A 16,257-nucleotide genomic window follows, 5' to 3' on the forward strand; every position below is an offset into this window, starting at 1 on the left:
ACTCACCTCCCAATTGACTTGACCCTCACCCCTACTGTACCTAATAACCTTGCTCTTATTCACATTTACTCTCAACTTTCTTCTTCCACACACTTTACCAAACTCAGTCACCAGCTTCTGCAGTTTCTCACATGAATCAGCCACCAGCGCTGTATCATCAGCGAACAACAACTGACTCACTTCCCAAGCTCTCTCATCCCCAACAGACTTCATATATATATATATATATGTGTGTGTGTGTGTGTGTTTACGTGTACTATATATACGATATATATCGTGCATTATGATTTCCATGTGATAATTCAGATACTAAGGCAACACTTTAGGCAGGAGAGACCGTCACTGAAGAACAGTCATTATCGTATGAATAATGAATGTAGTGACCCACAGTCACCCTAATGTACCCACTGAATAGTTTATGTCAAGTGTTCGTCAGCAAAATGACGTTAAGAATACTGATTTAAAATGAGTCTTCTGAGTTACTTTAAAACTTTATATTCAACTCCTTTCACTATATTCCTTCCGTTTTCATGCTTATTGATGGTAACGTATTCTAAACAATTTTCCAAGTGTTGCCATGTCTCATCGCCACTTTATTACTTGTGATTCAGTTTTTATCTGCTTTTGCTTGTACTGCTACATTTGATGGTACGGCTGCTGTTACCTCTGCTACCACCCTGCTGTTACATATACCACTACTCCTGCTGATATCTCCAAAGCATATGTTACAACGGTTACTCTTACATTCAACAGCAGCAAGAGAGCGGAAGTGTGCCGGAACAAACACACTATGCACTGGTGCAGCTGACTGGGACGTTGCGTCACGTGAGCAGCTGCGAGAGAACCTTCCCACTTCTGCTAGTGACGGGAGCTGTGCCACAGGTCTGTGCTCTTCTCCAGCACTTTGCTCACGACCACGACGTCACGGCCAACGTTGTTAGGATCCTGAGGTAAGTTATTAAAGTTCTGTAGTGTATTTTCCTGATCTTTAGGTATGTTCTTTTATTGAAAGTGCATTCTAAGCCACTCTTAGAAATTCCACATGTTGAATCAAGATTCGAAAATGCATTTTTATTGTCTACATAACGTCAGATTTCCATACTAAGCTTCCCAAGGTGGGATACTAGGGCTAGAGGATTCAGAAATAGTGGACCATTATGATGCTGAGCTGTAATGATAGGATCCAGGGTTCTCCCATGTACTTATCGATAGCCTAGGAACAGTGTCAGGTGCCTTGGAAAGAAACCTAAGGTACGTGATTATTAGTTTCTGTGATAATTACCTTTACACGTGAGATGTGTAGACTGAACGGGACTGTTGAAATCTCAAGCTATGGTTAAAATCTACGTGAGATTGTGGGAAACAACGATGAAGTCATGAACAACTACAATGGTTGTTAAAATCTTCAAGTAGGCGTTGGTGTACACCCTGACGCTACAGTTTGGTTGTCAGTCTACAGTATGGTTGTCAGAATCTACAACGAAGCTGGAATCGTTCTCCGATGGTGTTATCGTAATATACAGTGGGTGTCATAATTTAGAGTTGTCAGGATCTACAATAGGGGTTGTCAGAATTGTCACATTCTTTGGTTGATTGTTCGAAGCTACGTAACCTAACCAAAATGATCCCTACGCAAGTTGACCTGAGCTAGAGTAGGTTGTGGTAGGTTCTTAAAGTTAGTGTGTTTAAGTGACCTTATTAGAGTGTAAGAAGGATAACAGAGCAACAACCTTAGGGAGGAAATAGCGTCAAACTGGGAAAGTAGTAAAAGTATGATCAGAAATAGTAGCCATCCAAGTTGTGGGTGAAATAGAATATTTCTGTGTCGTGTTTGGTAATGTTTAGTTACTGTGACACTCTTTATGTATTCTTGTTAGATATGATCAAATTACCCTTATTTTTTAATGAATTTACTCTATATTTATGAAGAAAATCTTTCATTTTAAGTTTGAAATTAACACCACAAATTCATTAAATCATGAGTTGATAATCCAGGAGGTTAACACCAGAGTCGTAAATTAAAGTAAATTAGGCAGTAAAAGAATGACTACCATAGGGAAATGATCATCTGTCCTGGTAAGATGAAAAATCTGTTTAACGAGTAGATGCAGTAGACCTGATACACAAGACCATCGGACAACACACTAGGGTCGTTACAATTTGTAACAAAAGACTGCCAGATGGGGCTGTAAGAGACCTGGTAACAAGAGACTTAGACTGGGCAATAAAAGGATGATAATCGGTAAGGAGAGGATCCCTTCCCTTCAGCATCATCTCAACACATGAGGAGTGTTGTGCTGCGGCTGCTGCCCATCCCGCCACCCTTCCTGCAGCCGTGGCCGCCCTCCGCCGCCACGCCTCCTCACCTGCCATTGTTGTCAGGCTGGCCTACGCCCTCGGCAACATGATGGCCAACTCCGATGACGCCCGTTGGAAGGTACTGGAGAGGGAGAGGGGATGGGTTTTCGAGTGAATGGTTCTCACGGACAGCTAAGTGTGAGAGAGAAATATCCATATATTTTTATAACATCATTTGTCGGATACTGTGCTCATATCATTCTGTTCAGATATTCATATGCAAAGCGCCACCTTGATGCATCACTTGGTACAACTGATAATGTGACACACACAGCTGTTTAGTGAGGAAGGGTTTACGGAGACGCTGTTGGAGCTACTGACGGAGTACCTTCGTCGTGATCGTCATCACCAGGCAGAGGAAATGGTGGACCCGCTCACCCCAGCCAGCGGGACGCCTGAAGATGTCATGGTTAAGGTATGGATGACACAGAACACATTGTTTGTACAGCTTACCTCAAACAACCTTCAACATGCTTTTAGTTAATGTTTGAGTCTTAAGTGTGATACTCTGAACATGATTTATTACGTTACACAGAAAACACTTCTCATCTGTGTTACACACTGGAAATCTCTTCCTAACATATGAGACCCACATGTTGCTGTTAACCACCGCAAACATTTTTTTCTCCTACGTGTGACCTCACAGTAAATACTTCTAGTGTCCTCACATCATTAACGATCCCAACGAAGTTTATTTTATATACAAGGATCATGACAGACTATCAAACCAGTACTTCTACGGGCTGCATCACATTACTCATCTCCATCATGTATGGCTATATCTCGCCTCATACCACAACCATCATAAACTTCCATGTAATACCAGCTCTATATTATGGATATCATCATGTAATGATATATTTTTTGTTCATAGTTGTTCGCCGTTTCTTGCTTTAGAAGAAAATGCCTCATTCGCTTACATCCATTCCCTACTTACCATGTGTAATGCTTCGAAACCACAGCCACCTATCCACATTCAGGTCCCACTGACCTTCCCCTGGTTTCCCTGGCTGCTTCAAGCGCCCTGGTTCAGTCTATCAACAGCACTTCACCCTCTGTATACTACATGGCCCCAATTCACTCAATCCCGTGCGTGAATGTTCAACTCCTGGGTACTCAAGTTCTTTTTCATTTTATCTCTCACTCTCTAATTTGGTCTTCCCCATCTTGTCCGCTCCACTTCTGACACATATGTCCTCTCTGTCAACATCTCCTCACTCATTCTCTCCGCGTGTCCACAACATTTCAGCACATCATCTTCAGCTCTCTTAGTCATACACTTCTTATTACCACACCTCTCTTTTACCCTATCATAACTTTCTTGATTACCCTTCCTCACACCACATGTTAGCCTCAAACATTTCATTTCCGACACATTCACCCTCTTCTGTACCTCCGCATCATGCCTCGCATCCAAACATCACTGGGACTACTATACCCTCAAACATTACCATTTCCGCCCTTCCGGATAGTGACCTCTCCTTCCGCACATGTTAATACTCATAGAACCTTTGCTCCCTCACCCACCCTGTGACTCATCTCTGCTCCCATAGTTCCATTCTCTGCCATGTCCACCTCTAGGTATCTGAAGCACTTCACTGCCTCTAAATATTCTCTATTCAAACACATACTGTCTAGCCTATCTCTCTACTCTGCATAGTCTAATAATCTTGCTGTTATTCATATTTACTCTCAACTTTTTCCTTTCGCACACTTTCCAAAGCTCAGACACCGACTTATGCAGTTTCTTTCTTGAATCTGCTAATAGTGTCATGTCATCAGCAAACACCTGACACTTCCCAGGCCCTTTCACCTCCTACAGACAGCATAGTTGTCCCTTTCTTTGAGACCCTTTGCCTTTACTTCCCGCACCACCCCATCCGTATACAAATCAAACAACTATGGTGACATCACACAACCCTGCTGCAGACCCACCTTCACTTGGAACCAGTCACCCTCCTTTCTACCCAGTCACATACGCCTTTCTCTCTTGATAAAAACTCACTACTTCTAATAACTCCCCCCCCCCCCCAACACACACACACACACACACACACACACACACACACACACACACGTTATTTTGTAACACCTTTCACAGTGCGTCTTTTATCAACCTTATCATAAGCTTTATCCAGATCCATGAATGCTACATACAAATCCTTCTGTTTTCTTGCACACATTTTAAAGCAAACGCCTGATCCACACATCCTCTACCACTTCCTCCCCAGTCTGATGCTCTGTGTACGACATCAACCTCTCAATTAACACTTATTCAAAGGACGTATCAGGTAACTCAAACGCTCATCTTTGTCGCCCTTGCCTTTATAAAATGGCAGCATACGTACTTTATGCCAAACCTCAGGCACCTCATCATGATCCACACATGCACTGAAAATCCTAATTAACTAGTCAACAACACAGTCACCCCCCTTTCTTAAGAAAGTCCACTGCAATACCATCCACTACAGTCACCTCGTCACATTTCATCTTACTCAAGGGTTTCACCACTTGTTTCCTTTTCACCAAACACCTTACCTTGCTCTCTTACTTCGCATACCTTCCCGACCCAAACACCTTACATGTGCATTAAACACATTCAACAGTCCTTCATAGTACTTGCTCCATGTCTGTTGCCCCTCATCACTGCCTGTTACCATTACCCTATTGGCCCCCTTCACCAGTGTTCTGATTTGTTCTCACATTATTAACCTCCTTCCAAACATCGTTCTCTCTAAAGTTTGTTGATATTCAATTAACCCATCTCTCGTTTGCCCTCTTTTTTTCAGTCCCTGCACCTTCCTCTTGGCTACCTTTTATATCTTCCAGTCACTCGCATTCCTTCCTAGTGAATACTGCTCATAAACCTCTCTTTTCTTGTTTACTAGCAACTTTACCTTGTCATCCGAGGACTCACTACCCTTTCTCCTGCCTATTTTCCACTTTTCACACACTTTACTCACATATGCCAGCACTACTTCGTTAAACATTTTCCATTCCTCACCCACTGGCTTCATTACTCTAAGCTTAGGCCAGTCTTCACTAAATTTTTCCTGGTATCTCTTCACACAAGCCCCTTTTCAAGCTCTCATACTTTCACCACCCTCTTTCACTCACATTATTTTTTTCCTTTCCAAAAACATCTCTACAAATCTTCTCCCTAATTATCACCAGGTAATGATCAGCCCACCAGCAGCTCCTCTTAGCTCTTGCACGTTCAAGAGTCTGTCTTTTGCACGCTTGTCAACGAATATTTAATCCAGTAATGCCCTCTCACCATCTCTCCTACTCGCCCATCTTTTTAAACCAGGCATTCCCAGTCACCAGTCATTTTTCAGCATACATCTCCACAAGCTTTTCACCATTCTTACTCACAATTATGCGCTCCAATTATACCCTGAGCTGCCACGTTACTCAATTTTGTATTTAAATCACCCATCACATATACCTAGTCTCTTGCATCAAAACTGCTGACACATGCACTCAGCTGCTCCCAAACCACTCTCTTTTCTTCATCATCCTTCTCATGGACAGATGCATAAGCTCTGATAAAAAAAAATAATTAACAATCTCTCGTATCTACATTAATTTTTACCAGTCAGTAGCTCTCTTCCTTACACTCTTGAACACATCCCTACAACTCCTGCTTCAGTAGTAATGCTACCCCTTCCTTAGTTCTCACCCTCGCAACAAACCCTGATTTTACCACAATGACATTCCCAAACCATTTTATAGAGTTTTGTTTCACCAAAGTTAAAAACAGAAATACAAGAAGGGAAAGGCTTCCCACCCACCCCTCTCAGTCCCCGTCTATAACATGCAAGGAAACAGACGAAAGAATGGCCCAACCCACCCACATACACATGTATATACATACACATCCACACACTCACACATATACATACCTATACATTTCAACTTATACATATATATACACAGACATATACATACATACACATGTACATAATTCATACTTGCTGCCTTTATTCATTCTCGTCGCCACACCGCCACACATGAAATGACAACCCCCTCCCCCCGCATGCGCATGAGGTAGCGCTAGGAAAAGGCAACAAAGGCCACATTCGTTCACACTCAGTCTCTAGCTGTCATGTATACTGCACCGAAACCACAGCTCCCTTTCCACATCCAGGCCCCACAAAACTTTACATTGGTTTACCCCAGACACTTCACATACCCTGGTTCATTCTATTGACAGCACGTCGAACCCGGTATACCACATCGTTCCATTTCACTCTATTCCTTGCACGCCTTTCACCCTCCTTCATATTGAGGCCCCGATCGCCCAAAATCTTTTTCACTCCATCCTTTCACCTCCAATTCGGTCTACCACTTCTCGTTCCCTCCACCTCTGACACATATATCCTCTTTGTCAATCTTTCCACACTCATTCTCTCTATGTGATTAAACCATTTCAAAACACCCTCTTCTGATAAAGTCACACTCTTTTTATTACCACACATCTCTCTTATCCTTTCATTACTTACTCGAAAAAACCACCTCACACCACATATTGTAGTCAAACATCTCATTTCTAACACATTTACTCTCCTCCGCATAACTTTATCTATAGCCCATGCCTCGCAAACACATAACATTGTTGGAACCACTATTCCTTCAAACATACCCATTTTTGCTTTATGAGATAATGTTCTCGCCTTCCACACATTTTTCAACGCTCCCAAAACTTTCACCCCCTCTCCCACCCTGTGACTCACTTCCGCTTCCATGGTTCCATCCTCTGCCAAATCCACTCCCAGATATCTAAAACACTTCACTTCCTCCAGTTTTTCTTCATTCAAACTTACCTTCCAATTGACTTGTCCCTCAACCCTACTGTACCTAATAACCTTGCTCTTACTCGCATTTACTCTCAGCTTTCTTCTTTCACACACTTTACCAAACTCAGTCACCAGCTTCTGCAGTTTCTCACATGAATCAGCCACCCGCGCTGTATCATCAGCGAACAACAACTGACTCACTTCCCAAGCTCTCTCATCCACAACAGACTGCATACTCGCTCCTCTCTCCAAAACTGTTTCATTCACCTCCCTAACTACCCCATCCATAAACAAATTAAACAACCATGGAGACATCACGCACCCCTGCCGCAAACCGACATTCACTGAGAACCAATCACTTTCCTCTCTTCCTACACGTACACATGCCTTACGTCCTCGATAAAAGCTTTTCAGTGCTTCTAGCAACTTGCCTCCCACACCATATATTCTTAATAGCTTCCACAGAGCATCTCTATCAACTCTATTATATGCTTTCTCCAGATCCATAAATGCTACATACAAATCCATTTGCTTTTCTAAGTATTTCTCACATACATTCTTCAAAACAAACATCTGATCGACACATCCTCTACCACTTCTGAAACCACACTGCTCTTCCCCAATCTGATGTTATGTACATTCCTTGACCCTCTCAATCAATACCCTCCCATATAATTTCCCAGGAATGCTCAACAAACTTTTACCTCTGTAATTTGAGCACTAACATTTGTCCCCTTTGCCTTTGTACAATGGCACTATGTATGCATTCCGTCAATCCTCAGGCACCTCACCATGAGTCATACATACATTAAATAACCTTACCAACCAGTCATCAATACAGTCGCCCCTCTTTTTTAGTAAATTCCACTGCAATACCATCCAAACCCGCTGCCTTGTCGGCTCTCATATTCCGCAAAGCTTTTACTGCCTCTTCTCTGTTTACCAAATCTCTCTCCCTAACCCTCTCACTTCGCACCACCTCGACCAAAACACCCTATATCTATCTGCCACTCTATCATCTAACAATTTCAACAAACCTTCAAAATACTCACTTCATCTCCTCACATCACCACTACTTGTTATTACCTCCACATTAGCCCCCATATATATATATATATATATATATATATATATATATATATATATATATATATATATATATATATATATATATATATATGGGAAGTGAGTCAGTTGTTGTTCGCTGATGATACAGCGCTGGTGGCTGATTCATGTGAGAAACTGCAGAAGCTGGTGACTGAGTTTGGTAAAGTGTGTGAAAGAAGAAAGTTAAGAGTAAATGTGAATAAGAGCAAGGTTATTAGGTACAGTAGGGTTGAGGGTCAAGTCAATTGGGAGGTGAGTTTGAATGGAGAAAAACTGGAGGAAGTGAAGTGTTTTAGATATCTGGGAGTGGATCTGTCAGCGGATGGAACCATGGAAGCGGAGGTGGATCATAGGGTGGGGGAGGGGGCGAAAATTCTGGGAGCCTTGAAGAATGTGTGGAAGTCGAGAACATTATCTCGGAAAGCAAAAATGGCTATGTTTGAAGGAATAGTGGTTCCAACAATGTTGTATGGTTGCGAGGCGTGGGCTATGGATAGAGTTGTGCGCAGGAGGATGGATGTGCTGGAAATGAGATGTTTGAGGACAATGTGTGGTGTGAGGTGGTTTGATCGAGTAAGTAACGTAAGGGTAAGAGAGATGTGTGGAAATAAAAAGAGCGTGGTTGAGAGAGCAGAAGAGGGTGTTATGAAATGGTTTGGGCACATGGAGAGAATGAGTGAGGAAAGATTGACCAAGAGGATATATGTGTCGGAGGTGGAGGGAACGAGGAGAAGAGGGAGACCAAATTGGAGGTGGAAAGATGGAGTGAAAAAGATTTTGTGTGATCGGGGCCTGAACATGCAGGAGGGTGAAAGGAGGGCAAGGAATAGAGTGAATTGGATCGATGTGGTATACCGGGGTTGACGTGAATCAAGGCATGTGAAGCGTCTGGGGTAAACCATGGAAAGCTGTGTAGGTATGTATATTTGCGTGTGTGGACGTATGTATATACAAGTGTATGGGGGTGGGTTGGGCCATTTCTTTCGTCTGTTTCCTTGCGCTACCTCGCAAACGCGGGAGACAGCGACAAAGTATAATAAAAAAAAAAAATATATATATATATATATATATATATATATATATATATATATATATATATATATATATGTTATTATTTTTTATTTTTATTTTGCTTTGTCGCAGTCTCCCGCGTTTGCGAGGTAGCGCAAGGAAACAGACGAAAGAAATGGCCCAACCCACCCCCATACACATGTATATATATACACGTCCACACACGCAAATATACATACCTATACATCTCAATGTACACATATATATACACACACAGACACATACATATATACCCATGCACACAATTCACAGTCTGCCTTTATTCATTCCCATCGCCACATCGCCGCACATGGAATAGCATCCCCCTCCCCCCTCATGTGTGCGAGGTAGCGTTAGGAAAAGACAACAAAGGCCCCATTCGTTCACACTCAGTCTCTAGCTGTCATGCAATAATGCCCGAAACCACAGCTCCCTTTCCACATCCAGGCCCCACACAACTTTCCATGGTTTACCCCAGACGCTTCACATGCCCTGATTCAATCCACTGACAGCACGTCAACCCCGGTATACCACATCGATCCAATTCACTCTATTCCTTGCCCGCCTTTCACCCTCCTGCATGTTCAGGCCCCGATCACTCAAAATCTTTTTCACTCCATCTTTCCACCTCCAATTTGGTCTCCCACTTCTCCTCGTTCCCTCCACCTCCGACATATATCCTCTTGGTCAATCTTTCCTCACTCATTTTCTCCATGTGCCCAAACCATTTCAAAACACCCTCTTCTGCTCTCTCAACCAAGCTCTTTTTATTTCCACACATCTCTCTTACCCTTACATTACTTACTCGATCAAACCACCTCACACCACACATTGTCTTCAAACATCTCATTTCCAGCACATCCACCCTCCTGCGCACAACTCTATCCATAGCCCACGCCTCGCAGCCATACAACATTGTTGGAACCACTATTCCTTCAAACATAGCCATTTTTGCTTTCCGAGATAATGTTCTCGACTTCCACACATTCTTCAAGGCTCCCAGGATTTTCGCCCCCTCCCCACCCTATGATTCACTTCCGCTTCCATGGTTCCATCCGCTGCCAGATCCACTCCCAGATATCTAAAACACTTTACTTCCTCCAGTTTTTCTCCATTCAAATTTACCTCCCAATTGACTTGACCCTCAACCCTACTGTACCTAATAACCTTGCTCTTATTCACATTTACTCTTAACTTTCTTCTTTCACACACTTTACCAAACTCACTCACCAGTTTCTGCAGTTTCTCACATGAATCAGCCACCAGCGCTGTATCATCAGCGAACAACAACTGACTCACTTCCCAAGCTCTCTCATCCACAACAAACTTCATACTTGCCCCTCTTTTCAAAACTCTTGCATTCACCTCCCTAACAACCCCATCCATAAACAAATTAAACAACCATGGAGACATCACACACCCCTGCCGCAAACCTACATTCACTGAGAACCAATCACTTTCCTCTCTTCCTACACGTACACACACACATACACACACACACACACATATATATATATATATATATATATATATATATATATATATATATATATATATATATATACCGGGTTCGACGTGTTGTCAATGGACTGAACTAGGGCATGTGAAATGTCTGGGATAAACCATGGAAAGGTCTGTGGGGCCTGGATATGGATAGGGAGCTGCAGTTTCGGTGGATTACACATGACAGTTAGAGACTAAGTGTGAGTGAATGTGGTCTTTTTTTTTTTTTTCCTTGCGCTACATTGCTGACGAAGGGGGTGGCAATGCTGTTTCCTTGTGAGGTGGCACGGCGCGCAAAGAAGAAGGAAGTGCTTCCATATACCTCCGCGTTGTACAGTTAGGTTTGGTAGAATGCTATATGCTGGCTGTGTGAGCCTGATGGGAAATGACCGGTGTAGACCCCGTTGCTCACCAGCTTCAGACGAAGGGTATTCCAGTACCTAGTATTCGAATAGTTATTTCCTATTAGCCAGGCCCATACCCTAGCGGTAGCATTCCAGGATGTTACTCAGGGGTCCCGGGTTCGATCCTGGCTGTTGAACGTTTGTATGTTCTATGAAGGTGCACGTTCCTAAGCACTTTGTTCGTATATATATATATATATATATATATATATATATATATATATATATATATAGGAAAGGATCACAATTTTGCGCGTGATCAAGATATTCCTATGAGTCCACGGGGAAAATGAAACACGAAAAGTTCCCAAGTGCACTTTCGTGTAATAATCACATCATCAGGGGAGACACAAGAGAGAAATGTAACGGTCAGTTGATGTACATCGAAGAGACGAAGCTAGGACGCCATTTGGACAATCACATAATATATATATATATATATATATATATATATATATATATATATATATATATATATATATATATATATATATATTATTATCATTATTATTATTATTATTATTATTATTATTATTATTATTTTGCTTTGTCGCTGTCTCCCGCGTTTGCGAGGTAGCGCAAGGAAACAGACGAAAGAAATGGCCCAACCTTCCCCCATACACATGTATATACATACACGTCCACACACGCAAATATACATACCTATACATTTCAATGTACACATATATATACACACACAGACATATACATATATACACGTACATAATTCATACTGTATGCCTTTATTTATTCCCATCGCCACCTCACCACACATGGAATAACATCCCCCTCCCCCCTGATGTGTGCGAGGTAGCGCTAGGAAAAGACAACAAAGGCCCCATTCGTTCACACTCAGTCTCTAGCTGTCATGTAATAATGCCCGAAACCACAGCTCCCTTTCCACATCCAGGCCCCACAAAACTTTCCATGGTTTACCCCAGACCCTTCATATGCCCTGATTCAATCCATTGACAGCACGTCGACCCCGGTATACCACATCGATCCAGTTCACTCCTTGCCCGCCTTTCACCCTCCAGCATGTTCAGGCCCCTATCACTCAAAATCTTTTTCACTCCATCTTTCCACCTCCAATTTGGTCTCCCACTTCTCCTCGTTCCCTCCACCTTCGACACATATATCCTCTTGGTCAATCTTTCTTCACTTATTCTCTCCATATGCCCAAACCATTTCAAAACACCCTCGTCTCTCTCAACCACGCGCCAAATATCCTTTCCAATATATATATATATATATATATATATATATATATATATATATATATATATATATATATATATATATATATATATATATATATATATATATGTTCTGTGGAGGTGCGCGTTCATATACACTTTATTCGTATATATATATATATATATATATATATATATATATATATATATATATATATGTATTTCTTTTTCTTCTTTCATACTATTCGCCATTTCCCGCCTCAGCGAGGTAGCGTTAAGAACAGAGGACTGGGCCTCTGAGGGAATATCCTCACCCGGCCCCATTCTGTGTTCCTTCCTTGCCGACTTTCATCTTCCGCAAAGCTTTTACTACCTCTTCTCTGTTTACCAAATCATTTTCCCTAACCCTCTCACTTTGCACACCACCTCGACCAAAACACCCTATATCTGCCACTCTATCATCAAACACATTCAACAAACCTTCAAGATACTCACTCCATCTCCTTCTCACATCACCACTACTTGTTATCACCTCCCCATTTGCGCCCTTCACTGAAGTTCCCATTTGCTCCCTTGTCTTACGCACTTTATTTACCTCCTTCTAGAACATCTTTTTATTCTCCCTAAAATTTAATGATACTCTCTCACCTCAGCTCTCATTTGCCCTCTTTTTCACCTCTTGCACCTTTCTCTTGACCTCCTGTCTCTTTCTTTTATACATCTCCCACTCATATGCATTATTTCCCTGCAAAAATCGTCCAAATGCCTCTCTCTTCTCTTTCACTAATAATCTTACTTCTTCATCCCACCACTCACTACCCTTTCTAATCAACCCACCTCCCACGCTTCTCATGCCACAAGCATCTTTTGCGCAATCCATCACTGCTTCCCTAAATACATCCCATTCCTCCCCTACTCCCCTTACTTCCATTGTTCTCACCTTTTTCCATTCTGTACTCAGTCTCTCCTGGTACTTCCTCACACAAGTCTCCTTCCCAAGCTCACTTACTCTCACCACCCTCTTCACCCCAACATTCACTCTTCTTTTCTGAAAACCCATACAAATCTTCACCTTCGCCTCCACAAGATAATGATCAGACATCCCTCCAGTTGCACCTCTCAGCACATTAACATCCAAAAGTCTCTCTTTCGCGCGCCTGTCAATTAACACGTAATCCAATAACGCTCTCTGGCCATCTCTCCTACTTACATACGTATACTTATGTATATCTCACTTTTTAAACCAGGTATTCCCAATCACCAGGTGCCTGAGGATTGGCGGAATGCGTGCATAGTGCCATTGTACAAAGGCAAAGGGGATAAGAGTGAGTGCTCAAATTACAGAGGTATAAGTTTGTTGAGTATTGCTGGTAAATTATATGGGAGGGTATTGATTGAGAGGGTGAAGGCATGTACAGAGCATCAGATTGGGGAAGAGCAGTGTGGTTTCAGAAGTGGTAGAGGATGTGTGGATCAGGTGTTTGCTTTGAAGAATGTATGTGAGAAATACTTAGAAAAGCAAATGGATTTGTATGTAGCATTTATGGATCTGGAGAAGGCGTATGATAGAGTTGATAGAGATGCTCTGTGGAAGGTATTAAGAATATATGGTGTGGGAGGAAAGTTGTTAGAAGCAGTGAAAAGTTTTTATCGAGGATGTAAGGCATGTTTACGTGTAGGAAGAGAGGAAAGTGATTGGTTCTCAGTGAATGTAGGTTTGCGGCAGGGGTGTGTGATGTCTCCATGGTTGTTTAATTTGTTTATGGATGGGGTTGTTAGGGAGGTGAATGCAAGAGTTTTGGAAAGAGGGGCAAGTATGAAGTCTGTTGTGGGTGAGAGAGCTTGGGAAGTGAGTCCGTTGTTGTTCGCTGATGATACAGCGCTGGTGGCTGATTCATGTGAGAAACTGCAGAAGCTGGTGACTGAGTTTGGTAAAGTGTGTTAAAGAAGAAAGTTAAGAGTAAATGTGAATAAGAGCAAGGTTATTAGGTTCAGTAGGGTTGAGGGTCAAGTCAGTTGGGAGGTAAGTTTGAATGGAGAAAAACTGGAGGAAGTGAAGTGTTTTAGATATCTGGGAGTGGATCTGGCAGCGGATGGAACCATGGAAGCGGAAGTAAATCATAGGGTGGGGTAGGGGGCGAAAATCCTGGGAGCCTTGAAGAATGTGTGGAAGTCGAGAACATTATCTCGGAAAGCAAAAATGGGTATGTTTGAAGGAATAGTGGTTCCAACAGTGTTGTATGGTTGCGAGACGTGGGTTATGGATAGAGTTGTGCGCAGGAGGATGGATGTGCTGGAAATGAGATGTTTGAGGACAATGTATGGTGTGAGGTGGTTTGATCGAGTAAGTAATGTAAGGGTAAGAGAGATGTGTGGAAGTAAAAAGAGTGTGGTTGAGAGAGCAGAAGAGGGTGTTTTGAAATGGTTTGGGCACACGGAGAGAATGAGTGAGGAAAGATTGACCAAGAGGATATATGTGTCGGAGGTGGAGGGAACGAGGAGAAGTGGGAGACCAAATTGGAGGTGGAAAGATGGAGTGAAAAAGATTTTGTGTGATCGGGGCCTGAACATGCAGGAGGGTGAAAGGCGGGCAAGGAATAGAGTGAATTGAATCGATGTGGTATACCGGGGTTGACGTGCTGTCAGTGGATTGAATCAGGGCATGTGAAGCGTCTGGGGTAAACCATGGAAAGTTGTGTGGGGCCTGGATGTGGAAAGGGAGCTGTGGTTTCGGGCATTATTGCATGACAGCTAGAGACTGAGTGTGAACGAACGGGGCCTTTGTTGTCTTTTCCTAGTGCTACCTCGCACACATAAGGGGGGAGGGGGATGGTATTCCATGCGTGGCGAGGTGGCGATGGGAATGAATAAAGGCAGACAGTGTGAGTTGTGTGCATCGGTATATATGTATGTTTCTGTGTGTGTATATATATGTGTACATTGAGATGTATAGGTATGTATATTTGCGTGTGTGGACGTGTATGTATATACATTGTGTATGGGGGTGGGTTGTGCCATTTCTTTCGTCTGTTTCCTTGCGCTACCTCGCAAACGCGGGAGACAGCGACAAAGCAAAATAAAAAGAAATAAAAATAAAATATATATATATATATATATATATATATATATATATATATATATATATATATATATATATATATATATTTCAAACTATTCGCCGTTTCCCGCGCTAGCGAGGTAGCGTTAAGAACAGAGGACTGGGCCTTTGAGGGAATATCCTCACCTGGCCCCCTTCTCTGCTCCTTCTTTTGGAAAATTAAAAAAAAAAAAAAAAATGAAACACGATAAGTTCCCAAGTGCACTTTCGTGTAATAATCACATCATCGGGGAGATACAAGAAAGAAATAAAAGTCAGTTGATATACAACGAAGAGACGTACGTAGGACGCCATTTGGTAAACATTGGATTGTCCAAGACATACAACGAGCGTATCATAGACTTACTTGGATCAGAATGGGCATTGTTTACAAATTCTATCAACAATAAAGCTGTCCAATTTGTATAGGCCTTCACTAATTTAAGGTTATAATACTTTGTGTATTCAATAATAGATTATTTTTCGTGGTACTGGAGTTGGAGTCAATAACTGACAGCATTACTCCAGTCAATACAAATTTTCAGTTTTTATCGTGATTAGATGGGATTTGATTCTTGTCCTGTTCTCATACTATATTTATTTTGCTTAAGTCTAACAGAAAGATCCTTACCAGTCTGCCCAACAAAAAACTTATCAATTTCTACATGACACTTTACAGATGCATCCAAGAGAGTTTTCTAGTGAGTTCCTGATTAAGATATTCTTTTCAGTATTATTGTTGC

The 16,257-nt window shown here is 42.0% G+C and overlaps 1 protein-coding gene across 8 annotated transcripts in view; it reads left to right on the forward strand.

Moving 5' to 3' along the window:
• The window catches only part of LOC139757993 (armadillo repeat-containing protein 2), a 128,211-nt gene that overhangs the window by 61,309 nt on the left and 50,645 nt on the right, over window positions 1-16,257 (forward strand). For all 8 annotated transcript variants that reach the window (XM_071678935.1, XM_071678937.1, XM_071678940.1 and 5 more), the window contains 3 exons: window positions 754-950; window positions 2,269-2,437; window positions 2,633-2,773. In XM_071678935.1, the coding sequence (XP_071535036.1) occupies window positions 754-950; window positions 2,269-2,437; window positions 2,633-2,773 (507 nt within the window). The remainder of the gene's footprint in view (window positions 1-753; window positions 951-2,268; window positions 2,438-2,632; window positions 2,774-16,257) is intronic.

This window comes from Panulirus ornatus, chromosome 29 (assembly GCF_036320965.1).
Source record: "Panulirus ornatus isolate Po-2019 chromosome 29, ASM3632096v1, whole genome shotgun sequence".
Lineage (NCBI taxonomy): Eukaryota > Metazoa > Arthropoda > Malacostraca > Decapoda > Palinuridae > Panulirus > Panulirus ornatus.